Source organism: Suncus etruscus, chromosome 2 (assembly GCF_024139225.1).
Source record: "Suncus etruscus isolate mSunEtr1 chromosome 2, mSunEtr1.pri.cur, whole genome shotgun sequence".
NCBI classification, from domain to species: domain Eukaryota; kingdom Metazoa; phylum Chordata; class Mammalia; order Eulipotyphla; family Soricidae; genus Suncus; species Suncus etruscus.
Window position 1 is genome coordinate 35,348,909 of NC_064849.1, and position 20,466 is coordinate 35,369,374.

Genomic DNA, 20,466 nt, shown 5'->3' on the forward strand with positions numbered 1-20,466 from the left:
ATGAACAATCTGTCGAGTGGAGGAGGAATGAAAGTAATTAAAGCTACAGGATATGCCTGGGAAGTCACAGAAGACTGTCCAAGGTCAGATCAAAACTGTTGCCATTTTTGTTGAGGCCTCCCTAGAATTTGTCCAGCTATCACCCATAAGCCCCTTGCTGTCAGCAATCTCAAAGCAGTAATAGGGTCCTGATAGCAGATGCCATTTTCAGAGACAGCTGTCAGCCAAACTCCATGGCTGCTACGGAGGCGTCCTTAACTAACACCACTCCCACAGGACCAGCTGTGACAAGAGGGAAAAGTTCGCCTACATCCTCTGCCTCAGCCTTTCAGATTTCTTATGATTTAATGCAAAATTTCAGGAAGGCCCATGGCTTACTCTCAGAACCTCCTGCACCTCTCATGGGACAGCATTCACTGGCAAGGGTTAGGCTCAGTGGCCAAGGGTATGTGGAGAGTACAACTGGCCCACAATGAAATAGGTCAGAGATCCATACGCCAAATGGGCAAGTGGTGGCATCATGGAATAAACAATGGCATAGAGTGGCACCCCAAAGTTGATGCCTTGTAAGCAGTGACAAATGTGCCCCCAGGGGCTGGAGCCATTTTTCTGTTTTTGTTTTTTTCACCAACTACTGATTTCCCATTGGTTCATAATACTGTGAGTTTCAGGACCAGAGCTTCCACTTCTGTATCTTCTATGCCTCAGGGTGTGATCCATACTGAACTATCAGTTGAGATATTGGCAGATACCAGGGGAAAAAGCTGATGTGGGGGTGGGAGTAGAGGTTGGAAGGGTTTCTCTTTCTGGGCGGGAGGGCAAAGCTCCACCTAGGCCCCTGGTGTCAGTGCCAGCACCTGAAGCAAAGCAAGAAGGCTGAGCTCTTTTCTGCAGAAATGAATGAGGCTGGTTTCCCCAGCTTGGCACTAGGGGGCACAGTCTCTTTCTTCTAAGAGAAAAGCTTTAGTTCAGACAAATGTAGAGCAGGAAGAGGTGGCACCCACTGAAATCCTCTCTTATCACCCACAGCTCTAGGTACTGCTTCCTGCCAGAGTGCAAAAAGGACTCTCTGATTTCTGAGTGGCTTGTGGTATTCTCAGCTTGTTCCACCTGAAAACCTACTAATCTGAATAGGTTGCCTAGGGAACACCAGCCAGGAGAGTGAGTTGCTTATCAAAGGCGACTGTAGAGAAAGGAGCACCCAAGGGCAAAGCACTTTTCAGCAGTCAAGTGATAAGGAAGGACTCTGATGGGCTCAGGGCTATCATGGATGAATCCATGAGCCTGGGGGCTTGAGCCTAGCACATAGAGAGATCTCACATGTGCTATGAGGGCAGAAAAGTTCAGCAGTGACACTTCACTCTTATGGCCCCTTTTCAGATAGCAACCCCTCCAAGTCCAGTGACATCCCCAGGCCTCTCAAGGAAGCACTGCTCCTGTGGCTGACCTGCTGAAGCTATTTGGTCCCCACCCCCAAATTTCCCTTTAATGTCTTCCCCTGAAGTAACTGTCACAGGTTCATCAAACTCAAAGACTAAACTCAAAGCTTAGAATGATTGAAAGGTTTTTGGTTCTACACCATTACCACTTTTCTGAGGGCCTAAGCCTCCCAGCCTCACCAAACATTACATTCACACAAACCTGAAAATGTATTCAGAAATTTTTGAATGATAAATGATGCCTGGACAAGTCATAAGAATATGCTAAATCAGAGATTCCTAAATTCACCTGACCATGCACATCAGAAAAAAAAATTAAAACTCAGGGCTGATCCCTTGAAACATACCTTCTTACAAGCAAACAGAAACCACCTCCAACAGCTGTATGCAGTTGTCACTGTACACCATTTCGAATAATACCTCCCACTTTGGTAAAAAAAAAAAAAAACTGTCCTCGATGCTACCACATCCAACAGGAAATGGTGCTGCACAGACAAGGAACTCAAAATATGCTAAAGTTGCAAAGATAAAAGCTTAAATGAGGAAAGTCTTTTCCATGACCAAAGAAAAAACTTCCAACCCAAAACATTTGAAATTCTTCTAATTCATAACATCTTTCACTATTACCTCGTAAAAAGAGGTGAAAAAATTAGCAAAACTCGGATCCCATTTAAGATGCATTTTATTGGTTAAAAAATTATAACCAGACAATAGACAAGAATGTTATAATCTGAATATATATATATACTATTCTCTCATTCCTTTGTTTTGTTTTGGGCCACACCCCATGGTGCTCAGGGGTTACTCCTGGTTCTGCACTTACTGACAGTCCTCAGGGTATCATATGTGGTATTGGAGATGGAACCCAGGTCAGCTTTGTGTAAGGTGAGTCCCCTAGCCACTATACAATCACTTTGGCCCCAGTAGTATTCTCTCGTTCTTGGTGGATCACTAAAATAGAATAAAGGATTCTTCTCTAAGCGAATTTAAAAGTTGTCCAGCTTAACCATTATTTGGTATTCTCTCAATAGATTTTTTTATTTTTTATTTTTTTGGTGTTTTCTGGGCCACACCTGGAGGTGCTCAGTGTTATACTTCTGCCTCTATGCATAGAAATCACTCCTGGAGGGCTTGGGAACCATATGGGATGCCAAGAATAGAACCCAGGTTAGTCTGCACTTGTGCAAGGCAAGCATCCTACCCTCTGTACTATCTACTCGGGCCCTCAATAGGTTAACTTGCTTAACTATTTTAGAGTTTCTTCTCAGAAACATTCATATATTATACAGGAAACATTCATAGTTTATTTGGGAAACATTCATATTTTATACAGGATGTACAAATTTAAGACAATAAAAAAACACAATTGTAGCCGCAACACTATCCTAGCTGCATTGTGGAGATTATGATGTTCAATCAGCTATCCATTATATACAACTTGGATTTAATAGTGTCATATACAGAGGGGCCAAAAGCACTCATCTAAGGTAAAGGCGCTCAGGGTTTAATGTGCACTTTCATAGCCCTATGAAACACAACCATTATATACACTGTAAACACCACAGGGCATGAACTCCATCTCCAACCACAAACATCAATCTCACAGGATCAAGCATACAAGGTTTAAAGTAAGGTGCCTGCTTTTCCTTTTTAAGCATATTTTTCTCCTAAGAGCATTGCTTTTTTTCCCCCCACAGAACACTCTTTACTTGTATCAAATATGGTGCCAGTGCTCAAAACGTTTCTGAAGCCCCATTTTTGGGGACCGCCTGCACAGTCTGCCATGAATCCTTCTGAATGTCTTATGATGGTGGCAATTGCATCTTTGTTTCTTTGAGGATGAATTCAATTTGGGAAAACAGGCATAAATTCACAGCCAAGTGAGTCAAATTAGAAAACCACCCTGGATCAAATGTGAGGCGTCACTGTACAACAAGAGCCATTTTCTTGTACAGCTTGCAAATTAAGTTAATAAAAATAATGTATAAGCAATAGCAGGCATGATGGAATACGACAGAGATTCTCCTGAAGGGCTCGGAAGAGGCAACATTCCCTTGCAAAACAGAGTGAGGTGGGGTTGAGTTTTAAATTCAAGTTCTTTTGTTGCCTTGCACTAGTATTCCTCTTCCATTTCGGTCCCTTTTGCTTTCTTATGGATTGCTCGATTAAAGCTATGGCAAGCAGGAACCCAGTGATTGTCGTGTAGCCCTAGCTTACAGCCAGGGAAGCCCTTCTGAGACCGGTGGCAGCACATCCAATACCCTGGTCCATAGGGCAGTGCCTGGCAATAGGGCTTGGGGTGCCACCGGCATAGGGACACATCCCCCTTCACATATTTTTTCTTGCACTGCTTGCAGGGATCCTCTCTATAGCGTGGATCTCGAACCCAACGAGAATCTGCAGGCCTGATATTGTAATATTCAATGATAAACTTGAAATAGCAGCAGGTACATTTAAGAGCCACTAAACTCTTGGTGGGAAGTAACCTGAAGATTTTCACCATAATGTGATGGGGCAAAAAAGCCATGTATTGCTGAGGCTCTAAAAGCTGCTGGATTTTAAACCTGGTCTCCAGAAAGTCATGAGACACCTGTTTCTTCCAACTGGATGCCTCGAGCACCAGTGACGTGCTTTCCACAGGAGAGACGGAAACACTTCTTTCCTTGGAAGCGCTGTCATCCTCAACTACGCCTTTAAGCTGGCCAGCCTCGGAAGACTCTTCTATTGTGCTTTTACTAAACTGGGAACAGTCCGACTGGTGACCAGGGGACAAAAAAAACAACATTCCTGGAAGTGGGTCTTCACCAGACTTCAAACTGGAAGCCTGGTCTTTCTCCACTTTGGACACAGTGATACTAATGCACAGAGACTCTTTCCTTCGCTGGTCTGGATTTTGGTTGGTATGCAGCACATGCTCTCTGCTTATGCAATCAAAAGCATCTGTGGGCAATTCAATGGCCTGAGGACAGGTTCGAGAAGGAAAAGGTGAGCCAACAAGTGCCTCGATCATTTCCACAGCATATCTATTGCTGGTTTTCATGGCAGTTGACTGATCTGGCTCCAAGTCAGCACTGTCCGTGTGGGAACTTACATCTGCGGGCATAGAGGGGCAGCCCTGAGGAGTACCATCCCAGATCTGGTCCCCCTTAGAACAAGGGCCAGCTCTTGAGAGGTCGCAGTCCACAGACTCAGACCCCACAGCACTCGCCTGAGAGTCAGGAGTTTCCAAAGCACCCTTGTTCGTATTGCCTTCATCAGCCTGAGTACCATTTGCAAGCAGCACCCGGCCCACATTCCGACGAAAGCTATTATTCCTTGAAAGGTTCCCAGGTTCACGCTGGCCCTGCCGCTTTAGGCACTCGGACTCCAGCCTTGCTACCATGTCAAGGACACGGACTGGCTCACTTGGTGGCTCACCCACCTCAAGAGATCCTCTTTCTGTGGGCTCTTCACAAGCTCCGGTGGTGGAGAAAGGTTCGGAGGCAAGGGGCACGTTCCTGGATTGCCCAGAAAACCTTATTGCAGCAGGTGAGTTGGTGCAGTTTTTCGTACAACTGGCCAGCAAAGCACTAGCTCTTTGTTCCAGGAAGGCGACCATCTGTATGACGGACAGAGGTCTTCCGGCATAGATACCATTCCCACTGTCATTCACATAATGCACAGAACAGTGCTCAATGCCACAGGCAAAAGGCTCAGGAGGGGAGCACCTGTTGCTGACGTCCCGCATCCTTTCCAACTGCGTTTTGGCTTCTTTAAGATCCCCTGATTTTTTTCTTCTTTTAGTAGCTCTCCCATCAATATCCCAGGAGCTTTTTATTTTCATTGATCCTATTCTGTTACTACACTGGTGGGCAGCAAAGAAAGCGATTTTCTCTTTTGTATTTCCCGGCTTCACAACAGCCCAGATATCCAGAGGTCCTTCCCCGTCTTCACCCTGGTGGATTGTTGCAGATGGTACATTCTTCTTGGTTTTAACATTCAAGCTGCTTTCTACAGGGCTCTTTCCACTCATGCTGCACAAAACATTTGGAGAAAGGATCCCAAAAGGCTTCCGAGATGATGCTTTACCAAGGGTGGGATTTGAAGAAAAAGTGCTTGGCTTCATGTAGTCAGCTTTGCACTTTTCATCACGGAGACCTTTTTGGTGGTTCACAAGTCTTTTTGAAGTTTCCTTGCGGATTTCTAGAGGTTGCACTTTCTTCTGGAGTTTCCAATATTGCTTTAGGTGCATAACAGAGGCTCTATGAGAAAGAAACAAATATTTGATTAGAAATAGATTTGTTTAAAGAAAAAAATTACTTAGTCTTTGATGTTTATAGCAAATAAATGAAATAGGTTTTTTTTAAATCAGTTTTCCAGTGGAATGTCTTCATTAACTCTCATTTTGGTTTTTGGGCTACACCCAGTGACGCTTAGGGGTTACTCCTGGTTATGCGCTCAGAAATCGCTCCTGGCTTGGGGGACCATATGAGACGCCAGGGGATAGAACCGCAGTCCATCCTAGGTCAACCACGTGCAAGGCAAACGGTCTACCACTGTGCCATTGTTCTGGCCCTGATGCACAAATTCTTTTTTTTTTTGGGGGGGGGGAGGGGTTTGAGTCACACCCGCCAGCACTCAGGGGTTACGCTCAGAAATCACTCCTGGCAGGCTTAGGGGACCATATGAGATGCCGGGATTCAAACCACTTTCCTTCTGCATGCAAGGCAAATGCCCTACCTCCATGCTATCTCTCCGGCCCCAGATCCACAAATTCTTTTAACAGATAAATAGATTAGTTTCTGATCTATAGAAATTTGTGTCCCAGGTATGTAGGAACAGTCCTTGGGGGAGGTGGACCCTAAATTTGTTGATAATCAGGAGTTATTCCTGGTACTCCATTCTTTGCAGTCTTGGGGGCCCATATGGGATGGCAGGGATCAAACTCAGGCTGGCCATATACAAAACAAGCACCCTACCAGCTATACTCTCCCCCCAAAACCAGTACCTCCTTCTGTAGTGTTTTTAATAGCTTTTCATCATTATATTCTATAATTAAATCTTACAGAAAAAGCTACCTACATTCATAACAAGATGAAGATACATGAATAGATAATGGAGTAAGAAAGGCACCTCTAACTGCTACTTCTCTGTGCCAATTATTATCTCTGTTTTATTTGGTTTGTTTGGGGAGGGGCATTCCCAGCAGTGTTCAGGGGTTACTGCTAGCTCTGCACTTATTACTCCTGGAAGACCCAGGGGACCATAAGGGATGCCAGGGATTGAACCTGAGTTGGCCGTTTACAAGGCAAAACACCCTACCCACTGCGATATTGCTCTGGCCCCTTTTCTTTATCCCTTCAAACCCTTTATAATTAAAAGGGAAGTTGTTTTAAAAGTCTAATAAATTCTTGCATAATGATATAATATTATTACAGTCTGTGATAAATTAAGACTACACCAATATGTGTCTTATTTTTCCCACTGTACAATATGTTCTCTTTGACTTCTTCCCCCATATATTATTTTAAATGTTATTGATAGAGACCTTAAAAAGAAAATATGATTACAGAAAGCTTTTGTTTGCATTTATTAATCTATAAAGTCAGCTCAACAGACACATCACTATCAGGTTATTTTTAAGTAGGAATAAAGCAGGAGTTATCCTAGGGAACAGAAGTGAAGGAAGGTTAAGGAGAAAAGCAATTAAAGGCATTCAATGCACTCAGAATGACATTTCAAAGGTGAAGAATCATTCTGTGTAGTTCCTCTTCACTTTAGAAAGCAATGTTAGGCATTGTTGGCACGAATTAAAGGTTGTCTGGGGTATTAACTTCTCCCCATCCCAGGCATAAAGTAAAAAAGTACTGCAAAGTGAGAAATTGTAAAAATATAGTATTGGTTGAAATCAGTTCCAATGAACCAGAAGGTCAATTCACTTAAGACTTCTCACTCCTTACCCTATCTACATCATATCTAGGCACCAAGCCACTAAAATGTCCCCCGCTTCTCATTATTATCTAATGGTCTTTCACTACTATTTTTCAGAAAGCCTAATTAGGCCCCTTTTCAAGGTAGTTAGCTCCTCATGGACACATCAGCTTCTTTCTTTTTGGTTTTGGGCCACACCCAGTGATGCTCAGAAGTTACTCCTGGCTATACACTCAGAAATCACTCCTGGCTTGGTGAACCATATGGGATGCCGGGGATTGAACTAGGTCTGTCCTGGGTTAGCCATGTGCAAGGCAAACACCCTACCAAAGCGCCACCGCTCTGGCCCCAAAGAGGACATTTTTTTGTTTGTTCTGTTTTGTTTTGGGGCCACACCCGGTGACACTCAAGGGTTACTCCTGGCTATGCACTCAGAAATCGCTCCTGGCTTGGGAAGCTAGGACTGAACTGAGGTCCGTCTTGGGTCAGCCACGTGCAAGGCAAATGCCCTACCAGAGCGCTATCGCTCAAGCCCCCCCCAACATCAGATTATTTCCTGCTTTGCTCTACCACATCCTTTGAAAGCTTATTCACCAGAATCATTACTACAAGATCCATAGATGAAGATGAATCATGTTACTTAAAAAGCAAAACTTAAGAGGGCCAGATGAATAGCACAGCGATGGGGCATTTGCCTTGCATGCAGCTGACCCTGGAGGGACCAGGTTCAATTCCCGGCATCACATATGGTCCCCCAGCCTGCCAGGGATGATTTTAAGTGTAGAGCCAGGAGAGGCTTCTAAATGCAGCTGGGTCCAACCAATCAATCAACAAATAAAAATAAAAACAAAATTTAAAAAAAGCAAAACTTAAGGCAATTAAAACAACAAAACAAACGGGGGACGGAGCTATAACACAGAGAGTAGGGCATTTGCCTTGCATGTGGCTGACCCAGGTTTGATCCCTGGCATCCCATATAGTCCCCCAAGCCTGCTAGGAGTGATTTCTGGGTGATGAGCCAGGAGTAACCCAGGTATGGCTCAAAAACATAAAACAACCAAACAAAAACATCAAATAAGGGTCAGCAAAAAAATCAAACAGGGGCCAGAGTGACAGCACAGCAAAGTAAGGCATTTGTTTAGCACATGGCCGAACTGAGTTATATTCCCAGCATCCCATATGGCCACACTCCACCCAAGCTTGCCACTGGGTGTGGCCCAAAAACAAGCAACCAAAAAAAACCAGCTTAAACTTTAAATGCTAATCAAATGGGACTACTTTAAACTAGGAAGTTTCTGAATATATAGATAGTACTATTACAAACTCGGGAAAAATGTATGTAACAGTAAGGAGCCATCAGTTTTAGACTCTACTTGAGTTTTAGACTCTATCTACATCATGTGCCCCATCTTTGAGTTCAGGGAGGACAGTCAAAGCTCAGAGAAGGAGTGAGAAGGAGGTGAGAAAGTGAACCAGAGCAAATTCTTTCACAAAATCTGAAATTCTTTGACTCAATCCTTAAATTCTTTCCAGGAAAATAAGGTGCGATGTTACAATGAATATATTAAAATGTAATAACTTTCCTCCAGTCCAGGCCAAAATACTGCTTTCAGATAATGCCAGTGATCCTTTGGTCCTTTTAAACTTGTTTTGTTTTGGGTCACATCTAATGGTGCTCAGGAAACATACTCAATGCTGGAGACCAAACTGGAGCTAGTGGTGTGCAAAGCAAGCCCCCTCCTGTGCTCTATTTCCGACCCCCCCCCCACTTTAAACTCATCACGTGGTTTTAATTCCCAAAAGCTAGAAAACACTAATTTAAAGACTGTGAACTGTTGCAAACTTAAGTTATGAAAAAATATTTTAACCTGACTTCCTTAAAAGTGTTTGGATTTTGGTTAAATCTCATGTCTTGAAAAAAAAAATCAAGTCTTTGCATAGGGGTGAATCTGGTCAATAAAGGATTAAATGAGGACCAAGAGGGATACTGCAGAAGCTTAGAGTACATGCCTGCAAGTACAAATCACTGCTGTCCCATATGCTCTATGCATGATCCTGAAAGCTCTTGTGTCTCCCAAATACTCCCGGATCTGTAAGTGACTTCTGGGTGCACTATAAGTACTACAAAAAAACCATGGACAGGACATATAAGCACATAAGCACTGCAGGGACCCCCAATTAGCACTATTACCTTTTCTTAAGCTTTAACTAAGAGAACCTGGGGTGAGTCCTGAAGGTGAAGGATTCAGTGAGCACTGCAACTGGGTGGTGCCCAGGGCTTACTCCTACGTCTGCACCCAGGAATTACTCCTGTAGGAGTCAGAGGATCATTTGAGATACCAAAGATTGAACCGAGGTCAGCCACCGGGCAAGTGCCATACACGCTGTACTCTCCATCCCCTGGACTTTGTTACTGAGCCAAGTATCTAAACCATAGACAGGCAGTGAACAGACTCACCCATTAACACTGCTACGGGTAACTGAATTTTAAAACAGCTTATTCCTTGAAGAAAGAAGAGATTAAAAAAATTTTAATTCAGGGGCCAGAAAGATAGTACTGTGGGTAGGGCAACCCAAATTCTATCCCTGGCATTCCATATGGTCTCCCTAGCCTGCCAGGAGTAATTTTTGAGTGCAGAGCCAGAAGAAACCCCTGTGCATCACTGAGTGTGGCAAAAAAATTATTTTTAATTCAGGGCTGGAGCAATAGTATAATGGGTAGGGCATTTGTCTTGCATGTGGCTGACCTGGGTTTGATCCCCAGCTTCCCATATGGCCCACCAAGCCTGCCAGGAGTGACTACTAAGGATAGGGCGAGTATTAACTGGAGCCTGCTCGGTGTGATTGAGACACACACACACACTCGGTATGACTGTGACACCACACACACACACACACACACACACACACACACACGCACGCACGCACGCACGCACGCACGCACGCACGCACGCAAATTCAGATTAAATAAATATTAAGGCACTGAACAAAACAGTTTTTTTTTTTTTTTTTTTTTAACAAAACAGTCTTACTGAGCCTGCTTGGTGTGACTGTAGACACACACACACACACACTTAAATTCAGATTAAATACTTTTTGTTGTTTGTTTATTTTTGTTTTTGGATCACACCCAGCGTCACTCAGGGGTTAGTCCTGGCTCTGCACTAAGAAATCTCTCCTGGCAGGCACGGGAAACCATATGGGATGCTGGATTCGAACCAAGTCAGTCCTGGATCAGCAACTTGCAAGGCAAATTCCCTACCACTGTGCTATCTCTCCGGCCCCAGACTCAATAAATATAAAGGCACTGAACAAAACAGTCTTTACAGCATCAATGTTGACAAAATGAGCTGGCAAATCAAGACTTTCATTAGTCATCTTGGAAGGGGGTAGATAGGTAGAAGATAGATTTCAGAAATAGAACTGCCACGTTCCCATAAAATAAGGCCTAAACCAGAGTCCTGTCTGTGACCAGCTGTTTAGCACTCTTTCTTCTTTCCAAATAGAACTCTTAATAATCATTGACGAAGACTGTGCACTCACTGGATAGGGTACCATTTAATATGAATACTACTCTAAAAACTTTTTTTTCAAGCTAAAATTACACTTATAAAAAAGGCTTATGGTGGGCCAGAGAGATAGCATGGAGGTAAGGCATTTACCTTTCATACAGAAGGTCGGTGGTTCGAATCCCGGTATCCCATATGGTCCCCTGAGCCTGCCAGGAGCGATTTCTGAGCATAGAGCCAGGAGTAACCCCTGAGCGCAGTCGGATGTGACCCAAAAACCAAAAAAAAAAAGGCTTCTGGTGTCAACAAGATACTGAAAAAAAATGGCTACTTTGATTTTTATCAAAGTCAATCTAAACATGGGACCTAAAATAAATTCCAAGGAGTAAATGTGAGAAATCCACCCTACAAAACAAACAAACTCTCTAGTCACTGAGGAGTTCAACTGTAATCTAACTGGGACTTATGTCTCATATACTAGAAGGTTTGTCTCACCTCTCTTGTAACACTTTTCCTTAAGGAATTGGAAATTTAATACAGAAGGTAAAGAACTTCCTTGGAGCCAGCAACAACCAAAATTCAGAATCAGTCACTGGCACCACATATAGTTCCAAGTATCACTAGGGTTCACTTCTAAGCCAAAGCCAGTAATAGACTTTTAAGCAATAAACGTAGTATACAGCAAAGCTCCCTGGCTCCTCTAAAAAGAACTATTCCCTGACTATACAGAAAGTTCATCCATCTATAAAACCCACTACCATCCATTCTGTAGTGTAGAATCTGGAATTCCTTAAGCAAAATATGAAAGGTGATGTTTATAACAAGATATACAGAACTGTTTAAGGATAAATTCAGGGCCTGGTTATTAGGCCTCTGCACAAATACAGTTAAAAGACCCCAGAAGGCCTATCCTCTAAAATCCTGACTTATTTGTATGACTTCACATACATCACCAGTAAACTTTTTTTTTTTTTTTTGGAGGGTGGACAAACTCGGACACACTCTGCACTCAGAAATCGATCCTGGCAGGTTCAGGGGACCATAAGGGATGCCAGGAATTGAACTCGGATTTGTCCCGGGTCATCGACGTGCAAGGCAAACACCCTACTGCTATGTTATCTCTCCAGTTCCACCAATAAACATTTTCTATTTTATTTACATGGTCTCCAAAATCCATTAATTGCAAATGTGCAAGTTCTAGAGTTTGAACCATTCCCTCCAACCCTGAATGTTATAATATACAATTTTATGAATGTAAAGTTATGCATTTCAAGAAAAATGCCTGCCCTTAGAGACTCCTAGAAGTTAAATTCTGAGGTAAATTATAGTATTTTTATAACAAGATATATCTTAGTAATTATACCAAAGGGAAAACGCTAATTTACACTGCTAATACCAAGAAAAACATTCTAATTTTCTAGTTAATTCATTTTATTTATTTTGGTTTTGGGGCCACACCTACCCCTGGCTCTATGCTCAGATTACACTCCTGGTAGGCTCAGGGAACTATATGAGATGTGAAGATTGAACCCAGGTCAGCCCTATGCAAGGCAAACACCCTGCTCCATGATCTATTGCTCTGGCCCTGCCAACTTGTTTTAATGCTTGTGGGGAAAAATGTAGATCTTGAGATACTCAGAGGTTATTTTGGCTCTGGTGACCACATGGGATGCAGGGGATCAAATCAGAGCTGGCTGCATATAAAGCAAGCTTTTCAACCTCAATACAATATTTTTTATGTAATAAAAATTTCCTAGTTTACATTTTTTTTTTTTTTTTTTGGTTTTTGGGCCACACCCGGCCATGCTCAGGGGTTACTCCTGGCTGTCTGCTCAGAAATAGCTCCTGGTAGGCACAGGGGATCATATGGGACACCGAGATTCGAACCAACCACCTTTGGTCCTGGATCGGCTGCTTGCAAGGCAAACGCCGCTGTGCTATCTCTCCAGGCCCTAGTTTACAATTTTTATTAAAGAGAAAATAAATTTATTTGAAACCAATTGAGTGATGAATGAGCCTAAAAGTGTTTATGATGTTATTTTAGCAAACAGGGATGCATTCTTGTGGTTTATCTGAGGATTTCCAGTGGGTCCCTACGTAGAGCAGTCTTACAGGACTCAAGTTAAGTCCCTCAAGGCAGGACTCAGACTTTTGGATGCATTATTACTTCTTCCTGGTTCAGATATAGGGCACCAAGTTCTTCCTGCATTACCCAATACCTATTACTGGAAATTAAACAGGAAGTAAATAGCAAGCAACGAAACAAAGATTTTAAAAAGAGATAGAAAAAACGTAAGGCAATCAGTGGGGGGGAAAAAAAAGACCTGAAGGGCTAGTAGGTATAACAGCGGGTAGGGAACTTGCCTTGCACATGGCAGACCTGGGTTCAATCCCCTACATCCCATATGGTCCTGAGCCCACCAGGAGTGATTCCTGAGCGCAGAGCCTGGAGTAATCCCTGAGCACTGATGGGTGTGGCCCTAAAATAAAACATGACAAAAAAAAAAAGAAAAGAAAAAAACCCTGGAAGACACAGCAGTCAAGACCAAAACATGGATAGCTTTCACTATCATCAAAATATACTTCAATGAGCAAGGACATGCAAAATAGTGTGTAAGCAAAATACTGCTACCAACATGTATAACCCCCAGACATCACAGAAATAACCACACAAAAAGGGAACAAAATATATAACAGATGGCTTTTGATTTCTCACTCAGTAACCTGAGTCCAACTAATGCCTGAATCTATCTTGCATAAAATATATGTAACATTTACAACTTTAAATAAGCATTTAAATAAATTCATGAATTGTTATTTAAAGACATCACAAACTTTTAAAAATAACAATTTGGGGGCCAGAGCAGTGACCCAACGGTAGGGCAAACTGCCTTGCATGCGGCCGACCCCTGTTGCCAGATGTGGCCCAAAAAACAAACCAAAAAAATTGGGGGGCTGCACAGCAGCAGGGCATTTGCCTTGCATGCAGCCAACCCCAGACAGACCCTGGTTCGATTCCTGGCATCCCTTATGGTCCCCAAGCCTACCAGGAGTAATTTCTGGACATATAGCCAGGAGTAATTCCTGAGTGCCACTAGGTATGACACAACCACCCCCCAAAATGAAATAAAATAAAAATAATTAGGCCCAGATTCATTCATATGAAAGGGAAAAATAAAATTAAAAATCACTAACAATGTAACCATTGGTATATATTAGCATACACATAAACATGCCAAAAAGCTTTATTATATATATATTTCATAACTTCAATTTCAGAACTCTATGAGACACTTTATTACTCTCATTTCACAAATTTAGAAAATGACTTGGGGCCAGGCGGTGGCGCTAGAGGTAAGGTGCCTGCCTTGCCTGCGCTAGCCTAGGATGGACCGCGGTTCGATCCCCGGCGTCCCATATGGTCCCCCAAGCCAGGAGTGACTTCTGAGTGCATAGCCAGGAGTAACCCCTGAGCGTCACAGGGTGTGGCCCAAAAAACCAAAAAAAAAAAAAAAAAAAAAAAAAAAAAGAAAAGAAAAGAAAATGACTTAAGCATAATGAATATTTTTAAATGACTGATTATAGAAGCAGCAGTTCACCTTGATAAAAGCTAGGTCATTTATAAATTTAGATAACCTGCCCTGTTCAGAATTGAATCCTGAGTCTTACACATGCAAGATTTGAGCTTTACCACTGAAACACATGGTCCTCTGTACAGTACTTTAAACAAAACTGTGTATGTGATTGATTATACAATAATCAATAGAAAATTTAAAAGTTTTGCCAAAATGGCACCAAATCAGCTATATAGAAATTTTTAATTAGAAATAGTTTATTTATCATTGAAATCTTTATGCCCTCAAGTCCCAGTGGTATTCCATCTTGAAAGAGAAAAATAAATTACAAACCAAAGTCAATGCAAGTTCATTTTGAAAGAAATGTTTTTCTTTGTCCAGAAATAGTCAAAGATATAATGATAAATAAGCATATGCAGATCCAAGCTAAACAAAAATCAAAAAGAAAACTTTATATATCATGAACATTTAAGGTTAAGAGGTGGGAAAGGAGATGGGCTGGGCTACACTGGGCTCAGGGATATCCCTGTGCTCAAGGAACCTATATGTAAGGATTTGAACCACTGTTGTTGCTGCTCCAGCCATGTGCACAGCAAGTGATATACCTGCTGTACTACCTCTCTGGGTCTTTCATGAAATCAATGGTTCTTACCCTTAAAGATTTTGATTTGGGGGGCTGGAGAGATAGCATGGAGGTTGGGCATTTGCCTTGCATGCAGAAAGATGGTGGTTCAAATCCCGGCATCCCATATGGTCCCCCCCAGCCTGCCAGGAGCGATTTCTGAGCATAGAGCCAGGAGTAACCCCTGAGCGCTGACGGTGTAACCAAAAAACAAAAACAAAAGCAAAAAAAAGATTTTGATTTTTTATATCACCCATAGGATCAAGCAAAGAACCGATTACACATAAAAGGAGAGTGATGCAAAGTAAACTTTACTTCCAGGGCCAGAGGGACAATATGAAGCTAAGATACCTTGCATTGGCAACCCCTGCTCCATCCCCAGTTCTACTTATGGTCCCCTCAAGCACCAGTATTCAGGAGTAATCCCTGAATACAGACAGAAGTAAACCCTCAACACAGCTAGTGTGGGGAAGGAAAGGGGAGGGGAGAGAACAAGAGGAGAGAAAAGGAGAGAAACTGTTCACACAGTAGACCCTCAATCTCTCAAACTCACCGCCCCTACTGCGTGTGTGCGTGTGTGTGTGTGTGTGTGTACTTTAAACACTTGTATACAGAATTTTGGGAAATCTCATGGCTTCTGATTAAAGGTTTCTTGCTTTGGTTCCTCCCTTTGTCATTTCCATTTACCTTCACTGTAGTGATTAGCCCTTTTTCTCTACCTCTTAACATCTTAACTCACTGGAAGTACTAAAACCATTCAGTCAACAAGGCCCTTCCCTATCCAAGTCACATCCACTGCCCACCCATCCATATTCTAAAATGGCTACTCTACACACCTCCTTGTAATTCCTAGATAGTGCCTCCCTTAGGACACTTCGCTAATTTTCATCTCCCCTAAGACACTATAGACTCTTAAAAGATAAGTATACAAACTTCTTTCTTTTTTTTTTTTTTTCAAACTTCTTTCTTTAGTTCAGAGCATGCAGCCTTGAACATGGCAAACATGTTATCAGAATGCAATGTTAAATCTAAGTACTTAAAAGAAACTAGTGAATCAAGCAAGAAATCTCTTAAGTATACTATAATGAGTATCTGACTAATCAATATTTGGACAGCCCAGGAAGTAGGTATAACTGAGACACCACCCATCATTTCTTGATTTAGTTTCTTCTCTACCAGAAATGAGATAGAGACAGAGTATGTTTCCAGGACATGGTCACTTTTAATACTGATTTCCTTTTCTACAACACAAAGTGTAATGTCTTGAGCATTAGCTCCTCAAGTACATCCCAAAACTCTTATTACCTAAACATTCCTATGGAGTATCGGATTTGTTTTCAAAATCTATACTCACCAAGCATACGTGAACAAACACTTCCACGATAAGTGAATACTATTAGTTTAATGTCAAAATAATTTTCACATTGCTAATAACCTCCAGACAGACGAGGTCAACTTTCTTACTTTTTAGATAATCAGTATATTAAATACTATAATACAAAGTAAATTTCAACAAGAAACACTGACCATCTCCTTTACTGTATTAAACACAGCTGTCTTAGGTCATTGTTTACATAGATATTTTTGAAAAAAGCCAAATCAGCACTGAATCAGCACATAAGAAATTTCTGATAAAACAGATTCTAACATACCCAAAGGAAGAGGACACACCAATAAGTGTAAAATACTTTTATCTTTAAGAGTTACAGATATAAATTATGTTCTATTGATTGTTTTAGTTCTTTCCATATAATAGTTTTACATTTAATAGTTTAACATTTTTAAATCCAACATTGTTTCATTACTTTAATAGAAAACCCTAAGTTCCCTGAATTAAGTCTACGCACCCTGTTATTTTAATTATTAACAAACTTAATAACTACTTTAATTATTAACAAACAAAATCACAAAGGAGAACATGATACCCAAAGATCATATTTTAGTGTTGTTAAGAGGTGGCAAAACTATGCATACCAAAACACCAAAACAGCAAAGGTAAGAAAGAGGGTTTAAATAAGCCATTGAGTCAAAAAATAAATCAAGGAACCGGAGCAACAGCACAGCAGTAAGGTGTTTGCCTTGCATATGTGACCTGGGACAGACCCGGGTTCAATTACCATCATCCCATATGGTTCCTTGAGCCTGCCAGGAGCAATTTCTGGGCATAGAACCAGGAGTAACCCGAGTGCCATTGGGTATGGTCCAAAAACCAAAAAAATAAAAAGTCAACAACAAAAGTGGTGAGAACTGGAAATGTTACAAAATGACCCAAAACTTCAGATCACCACACCCTCACACCCTTTGCCAATTTTTGCTACCTTTTTGTTTGGGGGTGTCAGCTAGCAGGTGCTCAAGAGACAATGCAGTGCCAGGGCTCAAACCAGGCATTTGCCTTGTATGCAGCCAACACAAGACAGACCCCAGTTCAAATCCCGGCATCCCATATGGGTCCCCTGAGCCTGCCAGGAGTGATTTCTTAGCACAAGCCAGGAGTAGCTCCTGAGTACCACTGTATGGGACCCAAAAACCAAAACCAAAATAAACAAACAAAAACCAAGAGGAACAGAGTCAGGAAGCATCTGAATACTAACTACTATGTGAAGGCCAAAAATCAAAACAAGAACAAAAAAACTCAAACTGAAACTTATTCAACATCACTATAGTGATTGAAATGATTTATCTAAAATTATCATTTTCAGAACCACTAAAATTTAATACATCAAACTGAGTTACAAAAAAATTTATTAAGTTGAATCAGTTTTCCCTATGAAAACATTCTACAATATATCTTATTTCAAAAAATGACACTAAATTTGCATGGAAAGACAGAAGAATGTCATGGCTATCTGGTGCCACTCAGAAATTTCTTACAAGATTAAAGAAGACATATATCAAATCCACAGATAACTACACCACAAGTTCTCCTGTAGGAAGATGCAGAAGGGAGGTAAGTATTTAGGAAATAAAACAAAACAATCGAACAAAAAATAAAAAAAATAAATAAAAAAAAAACTAAGAACAAACAAGTGAGCAAGGAAAATAATCATTTAACATGAAAACAAAGGTTAGTTATGAAGTAAAGGAAAATAACATTAAAAATCAACCTTTTCTTCCTTATTTTGAACAATATAGGAAAGAGGAAGCCCTGGCAGGATAAGAGAAAATCTTAAAGCCAGACACATTTTTTTAGAAAAAAATGTCAGGGCTGGGGCCAGAGCAAAAGCACAGCGGTACGGCATTTGCCTTGCATGTGGCCAACCCAGATGGACCCAGGTTGGATCCTGGCATCCCATATCCCCCACCCCCTTGAGCCTGCCAGGAGCAATTTCTGAGCTCAGAGCCAGGGGTAACTCCTAAACACCACAGGGTATGGCCCAAAAACCGATAAAGAAGAAGAAATGGGGCCAGATCATTACTGCAGCAGTAGGGTGCTTGCCTTGCATGCACCTGACTCAGGACAAACCTCGGTTTGATCCGGGTGTCCCATATGGTCCCTCAAGCCAGGAGCAATTTCTGAGTGCATAGCCAGGAATAACCCCTGAGAATCACCAAAAAAAAAAAAAAAAAGAACAAGAAGAAAGTCAGGGTTGGTCCTGTGTCCTTCACTCCTCAAAAAGGAAGAAATGTTAGTAAACAGCATCCACTAAAAATCTTTTCAGTTTACTAAAAGAATCCTTACTCTCAAGGCCATAATAATAATAGAGCAGACAGGGTACTAGTTTTAATCACAGCTGATCTGGATTTGATCCTTGGCACCCCCATATGGTTCCCCCAAGCACTGTGAAGAGCGATTCCTGAGAACAGATTGAAAAGTAACCCCAAAGTACAGTTGGGTGTGGTCCCCCCTCAATATGTAGAATCCCTACTCTTGAAACTATAAATTCTGAACATCAGAAAGGAATCAAAATGACCACCTAGTTATGATTACATAACTAGGAACAGAAACCCACTTTTATCACTGCTTGTTCTAGATCAGGGGTCTCAAACTCAATTTACCTGAGGGCCACAGGAGGCAAAGTTGGGGTGATCCTTGAGTGCAAAGTCAGTAGTAAGCCTTGAACATTGGGGGGTGTGACCCAAACAACTAAAGCAAAACAAAACAAAACAAGACAAAACAAAAAAAGATTCCTCTAGGGCAGGGCCACAAAATGTTGTACGGAGGGCTGCAAACGGGCCTCGGGCTGCTAGTTTGAGACCCCTGTCTAGATTATCACTGATAATTTATTAATTCATAATGAGACCAAAATTCCAAATCTGAGCCATCTATTTCTATTGTTCCATCTCCAGGAATCAAAATCAAGAAGAAGGCTTGGATTATTCATAAGAGTACATAGCTAGGAGCTACCCCTGAGAATGGAGCTAGGAGTAGACCGAAGTACAAGTGGGTATGGGTGGCTGCCCCACGAAAAGAATTGTTGTTTTGATACACATATGTAAAGCTATACTATGAAAAGGTTATAGTATGAAATTTTATTTTTCTTTTTTTTTTTTTATTTTTTTTGGGCCACACCCGGCGGTGCTCAGGAGTTACTCCTGGCTGTCTACTCAGAAACAGCTCCTGGCAGGCACGGGGGACCATATGGGACACCGGGATTCGAACCAACCACCTTAGGTCCTGGATCGGCTGCTTGCAAGGCAAACACCGCTGTGCTATCTCTCCGGGCCCTGAAATTTTATTTTTCAAAAAGGTTGATGGAAAAAAATTGGGGGGGGGGTGAGGGTAGAGGAAGTAAGTCATACCCAGCTGTATGTACTCAGGTATCACTCCTAATAATGTTCTCTGGACCCACTGTCAACCAGCCACATGAAAAGAAGCAGAACTATTTCACTGGCCTTCATGCATGTCTTCCTTGCCTTTACATGTAAATGGCCCAGGTCCAACTCCTGGCACAACATGGTCATTCGAACACTCCCAGGAACAACCTCCAAGCATAGACAGTAAATATAACCAGGAGTGGTCGGAAGTCAAATATAAATAATGGGGTTGGAGCAATAGAACAGAGAGTAGGGCACTCGCCTTGCAAGTGACTGATCCAGGTTCAATCACCAGCATCACAAATGGTTCCCGAAGCCTGCCAGAAGGAATCCCTAAAACCAGCTAGGAATAACCTCTGAGTACTACCAAATGTGGTAAATAAAAATAAACAAAAAAATATAAATAACAAAGAAATAAGCCTCCCCCTGTGTTTATACTGCTTTTCTATTCTGTACCTGAAATTATCTTGATAATTACTATTTATGTATTTTGACATCATCATCCATAACAAAACTGATAGTCCAAAATAAATTACTTTTCTTTTTCTAAATGCTCTAATTCTATCACAAACTAAATGATTAGATAACCCTTAATATTTTACTAGCTGCCTAAAAATCAAGTTTTACTTTTGACATCCTTCAAAAATTAAGACTGA

General features: G+C 41.6%; 1 protein-coding gene across 1 annotated transcript in view; it reads right to left on the reverse strand.

Moving 5' to 3' along the window:
* Window positions 1-2,103: 2,103 nt before the first annotated feature.
* Window positions 2,104-20,466, reverse strand: part of FBXO34 (F-box protein 34) — a 56,535-nt gene continuing 38,172 nt past the window's right edge. Inside the window, exon 2 of the mRNA XM_049767157.1 lies at window positions 2,104-5,680. Coding sequence (XP_049623114.1) covers window positions 3,553-5,680 — 2,128 coding nt within the window. The 3' untranslated portion in view covers window positions 2,104-3,552. The remainder of the gene's footprint in view (window positions 5,681-20,466) is intronic.